The 14,005-nt window shown below is 40.7% G+C and overlaps 1 protein-coding gene across 1 annotated transcript in view; it reads right to left on the bottom strand.

Moving 5' to 3' along the window:
- Nucleotides 1-2,093: 2,093 nt before the first annotated feature.
- The window catches only part of FZD3 (frizzled class receptor 3), a 75,307-nt gene continuing 63,395 nt past the window's right edge, over nt 2,094-14,005 (bottom strand). Inside the window, exons 5-7 of the mRNA XM_024203533.3 lie at nt 5,428-5,576; nt 3,293-3,526; nt 2,094-2,502 (exon numbers count right to left, since the gene is read on the bottom strand). Coding sequence (XP_024059301.1) covers nt 2,289-2,502; nt 3,293-3,526; nt 5,428-5,576 — 597 coding nt within the window. The 3' untranslated portion in view covers nt 2,094-2,288. The remainder of the gene's footprint in view (nt 2,503-3,292; nt 3,527-5,427; nt 5,577-14,005) is intronic.

Here is a 14,005-nt window from a genome sequence, read left to right as displayed (position 1 = left end):
TGCACAGTAACTTTTATCACTATTAATGGATTTACATAGAGGGGAGAGTATAGAGTAAGCTTCCAAAATTTTTTATTTGAAGTTGGTTTTGGTTCATGCCTCTCTTTTGGAGCAAAGCCTGGTCAGGCTGGGAAAAGCAATTTATAGTAAACAGATTTTTAAAGGCATAGTGACTTCAAGAGCAACCTTTGATTTTAAAGAGTAAAATGGCTAAGTGATTTGCTGTCATGTCATTGGGGAATAATTAAAATGAATAATGGTTGCACAGCCTAAGTCTTGTTGCTCCAAAAAGCCTCTGAAGTACATATCCTGGGTTTTTGCCCTTTTTTTTTTTTCCCCGAGGTTTTGCCATCCAAGCACGTACAAAGCCTTTTCAACATGCCTCAAGCAGGTCAAAAAGGGAATGAATATTAGGACAATGAAAAAGTGTACATTTCCCAGCAGTATTCTACAGTAATGACTGAGGTAGGTTCAAATGTAACCACTGTTTCTTCAAGGTGAATGATACCTGAAACTTAGGCCTGGTCTACACTGGGGGGTGGGGGAGATCGATCTAAGTTACGCAACTTCAGCTATGTGAATAACGTAGCTGAAGTCGACGTACTTAGACCTACTCACTGTGGTGTCTTCACTGCGGTGAGTCGACTGCTGCCGCTCCCCCGTCAACTCCGCCTGCGCCCCTCGCGGCGGAGGAGTACAGGAGTCGACGGGAGAGCGCTCGGGGATCGATTTATCGCGTCTAGTCTACCCCCCGATCCGGCAGGTAGTGTAGACATACCCTTACAATAGCTGCTTCAGATCTACTGTACCATTTAAAACATGACTTGACTTTGCCTACAATGTCCACAAAGACACGGTATACCCTAAAGGCAAAAGAAGAGCAAAATGATTCATGTTTCCACAAAAATCCGAGAATTCTCTGTTCCGAACGATAGTGGAGACCTGGATAGAAGAGACCCATAATATAAGCCAAATACTCTCTCCAGTGCACACCCCACCTAAATGGGCTGGGGGCCTACTGAGGGGGAATGTGAAAACCTGCTCCACCTCCAAGACTACAGAGTGGCAGCAGTTCCTAACCTTGACCACCCCTTCACCTCCTTTCCACAGCAGTGTAATCTGGCTGGTGGATCTATGCACTCATGGATCCACTGCTGCACTCCTTCCTCGATACTCTCCCACCTACCTCTAAACCTCCCACTCCGCAACATACTCAGTATAAAGGGAGCCTTCACAGAGCACATTTCTGTGGTCTCCTGGTGGGTTCCCACATAAACTCCCTGCATCCATTTCACCCACCCCTCCAAACCCAAGCTGCAGGGGTTGGGATCAGGATTTGTTCTTATAGGTCCATAAGGAGAGAGGTCGAACATTCTAGTTTAAATGGAAAATCCAGGTTCCCCCATCATGCGTTTGAGGGGTCAGGAACAGGCAATCTCAGTTTTTGTATGTTAATTTAAAAATGGGTAGCTGAATATTATCTAGGTAACTGGCTTCAAATTGAGTTTTCCACCTCTCCCCACAGAAAAATTGTAAACAAGTAGAAAATTTAAATAGTATTTGGTAAAAAGGCAAGGACAATACCAATTTAAAAAAATCATGCCTTCCCTGCCCCACAGCCCAACAATTGAGCCTGAACAATTCTGTAAGAACTGACCATCTTCACTGGAGTTTCCATTCTTTCTACGGAATGCTCATTCTTTTGTTTTATTTCCAGCATAACTGTTTAAAAATGCCTGATTTCTCACAGATGCTCTTTGTACAGTAATTAATATGCAGCCCTCCCTCTGTGCTTGATGACAACAAGTACCACTTTATTATCTAATCAGAGACAAAAGGGTTTCATGGAAGAACTCCTTCAAATATTCAAGAGTTTCCTTCTGCTTATTGGAACTCTTAACATGACCTCCCCAGTGAGTCTTCAAAGGTAACAATTACTGAAATTCAAAGTATTTAGGGATTTTTCTAATAAGAAATCCAGCTATGATGTATGATGGGAAAATAACAAGTTATCAAATAAATTATTAATAATTATCTACTGGTAGGTTCAAAATGAAGCTACCACTAGCTTTTACTTTTGTTAATTTCCAGATTGCTGATCACTGAGCATCCTAGCACTGATGTAAGCACAACGACAGCTGGCTTTAAAAAGGCAAAGCCAAACTTCAGCTTCCTGATACAAAAAATCAGCACCAATGGGAAGCACGATAATACTGAGTATTATCGCATCACTGAGAAATGGACTCCAAGTAACACTGTTGCAGGAGGTTCTTTATGTTGAAAGCAAATCAAGCACTGGTTCCATCCTCTTCAATAACCCGGTTCATGCTGGTACCATGTGTGATGTGGGTCATTGGGTTGTTGCTGAGATCCCTGATGCTGCTGTGACGTGACTGTTCATTGAGCCGATGTGAACTGCTATGCCTGGAGTGATCAGTCAGTCGTGACATGCTGCCATGAGGTAGTCTGTCTTCTATGCCTCTGTAGCTGCAGGGGGTGTACCTAATTTATAAAAACAAGGCCAATTTCATTATTACTTCAGGCGAGAGAGATGGAGAGTGTGTGTAAGTATGTAAATAAATAACTCTTGATTATATATAGTACTATGTTTTTATGAAAAACAGGAGGACTCATTCTACTTGGCTCTGCCACTGAACTCATGTGTGACCTCTGGCAAGTTGCTTTACCTTTCTGTGTCCCCCCCCCCCCCAATCTATAAAATGAGGATAAGGATACTCACCATAGCACCATACATACATTGAGAATAATAATTTGGTGAGTAAATACAAGTTACCTAATGGTCACTTCAACTAAGCTACATTTTTTTTTTTAATTTCAGTAGAACTACAACAATTTACTCCAGCTGAGGATCTGGCACGTTCTTCAGTCACAGAAGTGTACAGAGCAGCCGTGCTCAAACACTACACTGAACTTGGAACAGATTTCATTTCCCATGCAGTAGATACTACACACACACGGCACATTCTGTCTCAGTAGAGAAAGAGCTATTGGCTGCATTCAGACTCTGACTAATCCATACACTCATACCTACTGAAAGAAGTTACGGTACATTTCCTCTTTCCAACCCAGATGTTAAAGTTCTTTAAGGACCAAATGGAGAGGATATAATCACTAGTTTGGGAAGGTGAATATTAGCAGAGGTTCAGAAGCCAACCTCATGGTGGCCAAAGCGTAGCCAAATGAAAAAGTGCAGGTAGTGACCAGGATTCCCCCTGAATATAGAGGCTCAACTCCATTTACATTAGAATTTTAAACTATGCATGGAACTCACCTGCCATCACGGGACCTATGCAGGCTGCCATGGTAGCTGCTTACTTTGCTGTGGACACTGCCTGCTTTGCTCCTCTGGTCATCCATCATAGCCAGATGAGTAGATGAGGCATGAGTGGAAGTCCCCTGAGTGGAAGTGCCCCTGGACTTTCGGATAATGGGGGTATTAGGATCCCTCAGAAGTGACTGAGCAAAATCGGGTTCCTGCAGCACCTGGCGGTTCTCATTTACAGCTCTAGTCAAACCATGGAATTGGAATAATTAATGTTAAAATAAAAAACACAGCAAAGCGACCACAACAGCTCTTCCAAACTGGCCTATGCGATCAATAAACAGATAGCTTTAATCCACACATTACGGTCAAAATGTTACAACTTGGTACCTAAAGAGCAGTGAGTCAGAACAATCAGGCCACTTATTTAGTTGCCTACATATGGATTGATTTGCCTAATTTTAAGCACCCCAATTTGAACATTTTGGCCAATGCTTAGAGAATCGCCCTGTAACCTGTAATTGCTCTTCTAGTATAGGCATGTGGAGCATATGGTAGCATAATTGCAGTGTAAATAAAAGGTTTGCCATTACCTCACATGACTCCAGCAGCTTCATGAATCCTACGGCTCATGCAAGAACTAGAAGCAGAGTAATTTTCTTTTAAACCTGGAATTCCCTTATGGCGTTACCTCTGGAGAGTTCAGAGATATTGCCCAGATTCCTGCAGAAGCAGTCATCTACATAAACAGGAAGTCACTACCTTCCCCAAAACGTCCGTAAGAGCAGCATATTTTGTAAAGTACAAAATATACAGAATCTGTCTTTGCCTTATCTCAATGATTGTGGTTCCCAGCCTGGTTTTTTGGAGCTCCTCTGTGGGATTGGTGGACGGGTGCACTTTTAGTATCCTCTAGCTATGCTCTGGCAGAGTTGCCAGTGATTTTTCTGTCCATTTGATCTCTTTTTAGTTATTTTGTAGAAAGGAAAAACACCTTTTTTTAAGCTCTCGTTTGTGTGTCCCTTCTCCTAGGGTCTCCCCCCTCACCTGATGGCTCCTTCTTCTCATTCTCCCACTCATCAAAATGCTACACAGTCTACTTGGCATGGGGCTGTCCATTGACAGCTCCGTGAAGAAAAACCAGCTCTGCCTCTCACTGATGATTTAACTGCCACAGCAACAGAAGAGAGCAGCTTGAGGCAGAAGGCTGGTGTGTACTGTCCTGCAACAGCAAGGGCCACCACAGGAACATGGCAACAAGCCTGGAAGCTTCAAGGAGTCACCCACTACTTTAACTGAAGGAGAATGTTTAGGATAGAACAACTGGTGTCATGCAGCCTTCTCTGCCCCATTGCTCAGATCCTCCGCTCTATCTCCTACTCCACTCAGACTAGCCTGTCACCTCCAGCGATGTCCAGGCTAGGAAATATTGCCTTAGTCTCTACACAGCCTTAGTGGAAAGGGTGTATTTGGGTAGATAAAAGATGTATTAATTATATTAAGTTGCTATGAATCTTTTAGCAGTGACCACATTTATTAGGTTACCTTTTGCCTTAAAATCTGCCCCAACTATATTGAGTGCAATTTTCCTCCATTTTTAGTAGAAGACCACTTTAGTGTTAAGCAGTGGATTTTGTCAGTCCATGTCACTTAAGACAGATTTCACTGTAATTAATTTGATTAAACTGCAGTTTGGTAGGGGCTTCAATGCACAATAGAAGGATTAAGAAATGTACACAACTGCTGCAGAATCACGGTGGAAAAAAATGTTTGCTTCATTTCAATAGAAAGGATCAGTTGTCTAGCTGAGGAGATGGTGCTTATAGAGAAAGAAGCTATACTACTGCACACTTCAGAAAGTGACAAAAATGTACGGTATCGTGGCATATCCCATTTGCTCTAAGAACAAGGAAGCAGAATAGCTTGATAATAGATGAAGAATGTTAATTTGATTCTGTTATCAAGAAAACAATCTGGTGCAAATACATGACATTTCTAGGCAAGTTGCCTCTGCTCCCATCCCCCTCTCCAAGAAGGAACTAGTTAGGACAGGATTAACTCAAAGTGCTCTCTCAGGATTACAGGAGAGAAAAGGTTTATTTGCCAATATTACACTGGTAAGTCTTTCACATAATAACACTCACTCTTTTTTCCTGCGTCCATGAAAAAAGCTGGCCCATTCAAAGCAGGTCTTTTTACTTCCAACCCAAAAGACAGAAGGGATCCCAACTACTAGAGCCATAAGATACTTCATCAGAAAGAGAATCAGGTCTGGGCGGCTCATCTGAGAGATCTAGAGAGAGGAAAACAGAAAAGAACATGTTGCAAACCATTATAGTTTGCTACTCCAGCTATTAACTAATTTAAAATAACTGTCTCAGCCTTGAGCCAAAGTAAACATCATCAGGGTTCCTTTGTTTCACAGTTCTATAGAACTTCACAGAATAATGTGCAGGCTGGTGCAGTGTAAAAACAAAAGATTCAAATGCTGGGAGGTCTTGTATTTCTGGTCTGGTGTGGTGTTTGCCGAACAATTTTGAAATATTATTGGTTCAAAAATGAGCCTTTGTAATTTGCGAATAGAGATAAACTACATAAACCCATGTGCTCCAACTTCTGTTGGAAAGTCAATAATTCAGACACCTCCACATCATGGAACATATTCAACAACCCCTTGTCCCTTATTCCAGTGAGGATCAGATTCTTGTTTTCCATTTCCTAGAGTCTTGGTTTGTCAGCAAGGTGGTACTACCCGATTCTTACTCCCCATTGGATGATTCATGAAGAAACAATCACAGTTTATACGAAGTCCTTATTAGCAAACAATGTGGGCATTCGTTTGACAAAATTTATGATCAGGACATTTGGGGAACTTCCTGAGTTGTAGCCGCAAGACATGAACCATAAAAAACAAACAAGATTTCAAGCTGAAGTTCAAAAGAACTAATTTTCCCTGAACCAACCCACCACCTTGTTGCAAGAAGAGCTAATTCACTCTGCATTCCCTGCTTTGCACTGCTATAGTATCCCAGAACTATTCACGTGACACTTTCACTAAAACCAGTCACAATTGAAAAAATACCCTCAGTCTCAGAGGTCCACGATCAGGAAGCCATTCCTATCTCAGTGTCTCCAACTTCTGGTCGACCTTCATTGAAAGCTTCCACTGGCAGTATACAATCTGCCATTAAATGATGTAGGAAATAATCTGAGGAGCAGAATACCATGACCAGAGATGTGCTTCACGCAATAGAGTCTTAAACACAAAACACTCACTTCCTGTTTACTAGCAATATAAATATTTATTTAGAGCAAAATCAGAAAGCAGTGTGATGATCTGAATCCAATACCATGCATACAATGCCCTAAATTAACATTGGGCAAACAAACAACGATAAAGCTGTCTTTTCACAGGATGAAAATTCAACTGGAGTGTCATCAAGCAGGGTTCAGTAGCTATTGTATCAAGATAACTTTATAAAAGCAACAGAATGGCTGATCAGCTGCTGTCTACTCAATTACATCTCATTTTCTGATGTGCATGTCAGTAGATGTACATACCAGTGAAGATACAATAGTAATTATTATAACACTTTGCATCTCTATAGGGTCTTCCCCACCAAGGATCTCAAAGCCCTTTACAAACAGTAGCATTTACTTGTGACATTGGCAAGTATAATTATCCCCATTTTACAGATGAGAAAAATGGAGGTACAGAGAGGTTAAGTGACTTTCTTAAAGTCACACAGCACATCTGTGGCAAAAAAAAGAATACAAACTAAAATTTAACTACTATATGGCATTCCTTCATCATGGACATAGATTTTTAAAAAACGATTAAACCAAACACAAGCATTATCATGAAACTATTCTTCTTTGAGTTCCTGTGCCCATTCAAGTGAGCTCAATTTGCCCATTGTCATTAGTTTGCTCAGCATCTCTTTTAATCTAGTTTCCACCACTTTCTGCCACAGAGCAACTATTGATGTTGATGGCCTTTGACAACACTATAGACTTCCCCATATTTTTGTCCATTTAACATACAAAACTGATCTGCAAGCTTCCTGGGTGGTATTGTACACAACCCTATTATTGTGGTGTCCGCCCCCCCTTTTGAGTGGACCATTCTGTTTAAATCAAACAAGTATCCTGAGTTAAGCTTTCAAAAAAAAAAATAGCCTCATTACTACACAAGAACTACATTTTATACAATTTGAATAGCTTTGAAATGTGTAAATGGGGCACTAACTTGGTGGGAAGCATAATTTCCTAATGTAGATAAAAGATTTGGACAGACTTTTATATACAAGAGTCTATTCCCTGCATACTGGACCAAATTCTCTACTGGCATAACTATAAATGACTTCTTGGATATACAACATCACAGAATTTAGTCCATTGTATTAATAATATGAAATTATGCCTCTGCTACCAAAGCCCCCAGTGATCTACTGATCATTATAATGCCTGTTACATAGGATATGCTCTGAAAAGTGCCACACTTAATTCAGTGCTTGAATCACAACACACCATCATTTTAACTTCAATCAGGAGTTAAAATTAACTCCAACTTCAAGGAGTTTTATGTTGGTCCTATTGTTACCTACTAGACATCCCTGTGTGTGAAGAAGCCTAATCCATTTCCCCAAAAATATCCTTATCTGAAAATTTTATGATAAAAAAGTGGTCAAAAGAATAAAACTTAAAAACCACACCAGTTATAAACTGTACCCTAACAACAATCTTGTAGACTTGTGAATGTACAGCATCTCCTAGTCCTACAGAAATGGGGCACCATTGTTTACTACTGCAAATAAGTGAATCTTCACTGCATAGATTAAGTGCAAACCAATACTTTAATACAAACGTATTCATCTGGATTATATCAGCACTTTTGGGTTCAGCACATCCATGCTTGGAAATCCACCAAAGGGTTCCAGGTGAAACTTAATTTAATTTATTTATTTTATATATAAAATACACACACACTTACACTTCTTCTCTAACATGTTTTGATGAGCAGTAAAAGCATCATCATTGGCCTCTGAGTTAGCAGCCATTGACATTAATTGGGCAGTTTACACCTCAGAACACACTAATTGCTTTTAAAGCCTTTGGGTCCACACACTACTTTAAGAGTGAGGATTTACAGAAACATCTAAAGCAGCAGCATACATTCACTCTGAGCAGAAGCTAGCGTTGCCAACTCTGACTGAAGCTATTCCGGGAGATTTTTCCCCCCCAACATGAAGTAATGTCATTTTCTTAAAATATCCTATGCCGATTCTGGGAGACTTCAGCCTAATCTGGAGGGTTGGCAACCTAGCTGAAGCACTCCTAGAAGAACACACAAATAGGGTATTAAATTTCAACCCTTTATTTTGTATTAAGTGCAATTGAAAATATGATTTGGGAGCTAGACATTTTGACAAAGCCTTTTACAAAGTATAAAATCAATCAAATGTGGGAGGGGAAGAATGAAGATACCAAGTGTCAACTCACTCAAGAGTCACAGAAAGGTTTTTTTAAAAAAAAAAAAAAAAAAAAAAAAAATAATGAAAGGAAAAAAAAACAATAAAAAAAAAAAAAAAAAAAAAAAATAAAAAAGGTTTTTTTTTTTATAAAAAAAAAAAAAGCATATTGTAAGGAAGTATCACCACTATAAAAAGTAGCTGAAAAAGATGCGTACAAGAGTATTCTGGTTCTTCTTTCAGCATATCAGCAAAGTGGATAAAAGCTATGTCAGTCAGCAGGGGCTTACTGTTATAACCTGCTGCAAATATTAAAGTTTATTTTTTAAAATCCCAAAAGTTGAACTATTGATGTAGATTGTTAAAAGAAAAATTGAAATGCCATTAAAGGATTAAAAGTGTGCCTCTCCTACTGACTTTTCTACAAAACACCTGACCATCTGCTGATCTAGGCCTAGTTAAACTGCACAAAACAAGTATTATAATGACAAGGAACACCAAGAATTGCATAACATGAAGTGTTGTCACAGGATTTTGTCTTCTTTACCCACACTAACAAAGAGCTGTATTAAATCAGTACTGCAAGAACTTGTACTGTAACTCACTCATGAGATAAGTGTCAAATACGATCTGACATATATGCACTTTGTCTCTGTGGCACAAAGAAAGGTCCCATTTAAAATAAAATCCCTTTTAACTAGTGACACGCTGGCAGACCAGGTTTCAGCTCTTGTCAAGCCTTCAGGCCTCAGCCAAGCACTGACAAATTCATTCTGGAAACCAGTCCAGCTCACCTGTGTGTTAGTATGGTTAAGATGGGATAAGTTGGTCTCTTGGGACTGGAAGCAACCTGAATCTTTTATGATCTTTGATGCTTAGCACCCATCACTAAGTCCAGCTTGCCGGGGTGGCAGGATAGTCTGGAATGCCCAAAGGGATTTTCTGTGACTCTATGACAAGGCTGTTATAGTGCTCCAGTAGTTCACATGTGTTATTGGGTTGGTGAAATCTAATTATAGAACATATAACCCATTTGGGGTCTCTGCCCTGCCTTGTTGACAGTCTGCCCTGAGGTCGGCACTCACGGTTATGAGCCACTCCAGACAGCATGACAACTAGATAGTCCGATGATCAAAAATAGGAACATGAAAATGTTAGAATAAGCACAGGCTTTTTGTGAAGTTTGACTTCACCCATCCAAATCCCAAAGTGAAGAGTTCACAGAGAATTTAAAGTCAAGTTCAATTGTAGTTATTTAAACTATTGCACAAAATCTTTCATGGGTTAAGATATCGGTATCCTCTTCAAAGAATGAAACTGCATTTATGGTACTTCTCACTTTAAAAACAAACAAACAAGTGCAACAAAGAAAATCGAAGGTTAAGTAAAAAAACACAACAGTATGGAGATAATCTGCCAACGACAATGAATAGACTTCAAAGATGTTTTAGTGAACTATGTCCAAGGCATTCCTGTTTCATATCACCTGTTAGGCTCTGGTTCATGACACATACTGTAGCAACTTACATGGCATGACATCTCCTTCAACAAGGACAAGTGCAGAGTCCGGCACTTTGGACGGAAGAATCCCATGCACTGCTACAGGCTGGGGACCAGCTGGCTAAGCGGCAGTTCTGCAGAAAAGGACCTGGGGATTACAGTGGACGAGAAGCTGGATATGAGTCAACAGTGTGCCCTTGTTGCCAAGAAGGCTAACAGCATATTGGGCTGCATTAGTAGGAGCATTGCCAGCAGATCGAGGGAAGTGATTATTCCCCTTTATTCGGCACTGGTGAGGCCAAATCTGGAGTACTGCATCCTGTTTTGGGCCCCCCACTACAGAAAAGATGTGGACAAATTGGAAAGAGTCCAGTGGAGGGCAACAAAAATGCAGAAGAGAAGAGTGAGGGGGGATTTGATAGCAGCCTTCAACTACCTGAAGGGGGGTTCCAAAGAGGATGGAGTTAGACTGTTCTCAGTGGTGGCAGATGACAGAACAAGGAGCAATAGTCTCAAGTTGCAGTGGGGGAGGTCTATGTTGGATATTAGGAAACACTATTTCACTAGGAGGGTGGTGAAGCACTGGAATGGGCTACCTAGGGAGGTAGTATAATCTCCATCCTTAGAAGTTTTTAATGCCCGGCTTGACAAAGCCCTGGTTGGGATGATTTAAAAAAAAAAAAAAATTAGTGGAGATATCCTATCTCCTAGAGCTAGAAGGGACCTTGAAAGGTCAACAAGTCCAGCCCCCTGCCTTCACTAGCAGGACCAAGTACTGATTTTTGCCCCAGATCCCTAAGTGGCCCCCTCAAGGATTGAACTCACAACCCTGGGTTTAGCAGGCCAATGCTCAAACCCCTGAGCTATCCCTCCCCCTGGTATTGGTGTTGGTCCTGGTCCTGCTTTGAGCAGGGGGTTGGACTAGATGACCTCCTGAGGTCTCTTCTACCCTTAATCATCTATGATTCTATGACATCCGCACACCCACACAAATGATTTAGACACAGGGTACATTTACACAGCAAGTAGGATCCAGAGGTAGTGAGTCTCAGAGCCTGGGCTTACAGACTCAGGCTTGTGGGGGCTCATGCTACAGCACTAAAAAAAATAGCTGTGTAAACATTCAGGCGCTGGCTAGAACTCTGGTTCTGAAGCTGGTGCCCCCACTCCCCTTCCTAGCCTTCAGAGCCCCAGCCAGAAAAATCTACACAGCTATTTTTTAGTGCTGTAGCATGAGCCCGAGTCTCAGACTTCTATTTATCATTACAAGTGCTGGCCTACCGCTCACACTTCTCGATCAATCTTAATGTTATTGGGGAACTTCAAGCAAATAATTGAGATCATCTATTTCTTTAGTTTCCTATTTGTCAGCTTTGCAGATGCGAAGGCATCCTCATACATTGTAACAAATGTATAATATGATAAGCAAACATAAGGGCACTTTTTCCTTATCAGGCTGTCAAGGGCTTTCAGTGACCTAAAAATATTGACAAGTCAAGTCTCTCTTATAGGCCTAACAGAACTGAATATAAGAACATAAGAATGGCCATACTGGGTCAGACCAGTGGTCCATCTAGCTCAGTACCCCATCTTCTGTCAGTGACCAGTGCCAGATGCTTCAGAGGGAAATGAACAGAACAGGGCAATTTCGAGTGATCAATCCCCTGTTGCCCAGTCTTAGCTTCTGGCAGTCAGAGATTTAGGGACACCTAAAAGATTGGTGAGGTATGACTTCTCTTTACAAAAACTGTGTTGACTTTTCCTTAACACATCATGTTCATCTACGCATCTGATAATTCTGTTCTTTACTATAGTTTCAACTAATTTGCCTGGTTCTGAAGATAGGCTTACTGGTCTGTAATTGCCAAGATCGCCTCTGGAGCCTTTTTTAAACATCAGCATTACATTAGCTATGGCCAGTCATCTGGTACAGAGGCTGATTTAAGCAATAGGTCATAGACCACAGTTGTTGGTTCTGCAATTTTATATGGGCACTCCTTCAGAACTCTTGGGTGAATACTCTCTGGGCCTGGTGACTTTTTATTGTTTATCAATTTGTTCCAAAACCTCATCTATTAACTTCTCCCTCTGGGACACTTCCTCAGATTTGTCACCTAAAAAGAAGGGCTCTGGTGTAGGAATCTCCCTCATATCCTCTGCAGAGAAGACCAATGCAAAGAATTCGTTTAGCTTCTCTGCAATGGCCTTGTCTTCTCCGAGTGCTTCTTTAGCATCTTGATCCTCCAGTGGCCCAGCTGATTGTTTGGCAGGTGTCCTGCTTCTGAGGTACTTAATTTTTTGTGTGTCTTTTGCTAGTTGCTTTTCAAGTTCTTTTTTGGCCTGCCTAATTATTACACGTTTACACTTGACCTGCCAGAGTTATGCTCCTTTCTATTTTCCTCAGGAGGATTTGACTTCTAATTTTTAAAAGATGTCTTTTTGTCGCTAAATCACCTCTTTTACTCTGTTTAGCCATGGTGGCTGTCTGTCATCTTACCGTTTTATTTTTTATTTGGGGTATATTTATAGTTTGAGCCTCTATTATGGTGTTTTTTTAAAAGTTTCCATGCAGCTTGCAGACATTTCACTTTTCCTTTTAATTTCCATTTATCTAGGCTCCTCATTTTGGTGTAGTTCCCCTTCTTGATGTTAAATACTACTGTGACAGGTTTCTTTGGTATTTCCCCCCCTACAACGATGTTAAATTTAATTAGATTATGGTCACTATTATCCGAATGGTTCAGCTATATTCACCTCTTGGACCAGATGCTATGCTCCACTTGGTATTAAATCAAGAACTGCCTCTCCTCTTGTGGGTACCAGGACTAGCTGCTCTGAGAAGCAGCCATTAATGGTGTCCAGAAATTTTATCTCTGCCTCCTATCCTGAGGTGACATCTTCCCAGTCAATGTGGGGATAGTTGAAATCTCCCATTATTGGGTTTTCTGTTTTTGTAGCCTCTCTTATCTCCCTGAGCATTTCACAGCCACCATATGAGTCAGGTGGTTGGTAGTATAGTCCTACTGCTATACTCTCATTATTCAAGCATTGAATTTCTATCCAGTAGTGATTCCATCATACTGTCTGATTCATTTAAGATTTTTACTATATTTGACTGAGCTTTCTTTCACATATACTGCCACTCCCCCCATCAGTGTGACCTACTCAGTCATTCCTATATATTTTGTATCCTGATACTACAGTGTTCCATTGATTATCATTGCTCCACCACGTTTCTGTGATGTTTTTTATATCAATATCCTCATTTAATACCAGACAATCCAGTTCACCCATCTTAGTATTTAGACTTCTTGTATTTACATACAAGCACTTACAAAACTTATCAGTATTTAGTTGTCTGCCATCATGTGATGCAATTGAATGAGACTGACTGTTTCTCTTCAGTTCCTACCTGTACTTCATCAACTTCCACTTCACCTCTTTACTAGGATATAGAGTATCCCCTTTAATAAATCCTGCCCTAAGGAATGTGTCTGTCCAATCTATGTGCTCCTCCACACCTGTTGGCTTTCCCCAGCCCTTAGTTTAAAAACTCCTCTACGACCTTTTTACTTTTACGTGGCAGCAGTCTGGTTCCATTTTGATTTAGGTGGAGCCCATCCTTCCTGTATAGATTCCTCCTTTTCCAAAAGTACCTAGTAAACCTAAATCCCTCCTCTGAACACCAACATCTCCTCCACACATGGTAGGCACTGCAGTTCTGCCTGTCTAACTGGCCCTGTGTGTGGAA

The sequence above is a fragment of the Terrapene carolina genome, unplaced genomic scaffold (genome assembly GCF_002925995.2).
Source record: "Terrapene carolina triunguis isolate 2854851 unplaced genomic scaffold, T_m_triunguis-2.0 Scaffold228, whole genome shotgun sequence".
NCBI classification, from domain to species: Eukaryota; Metazoa; Chordata; order Testudines; family Emydidae; genus Terrapene; species Terrapene triunguis.
Note: the sequence above shows the minus strand (reverse complement) of the source record. Positions and strands in the feature narration are given on the sequence as shown.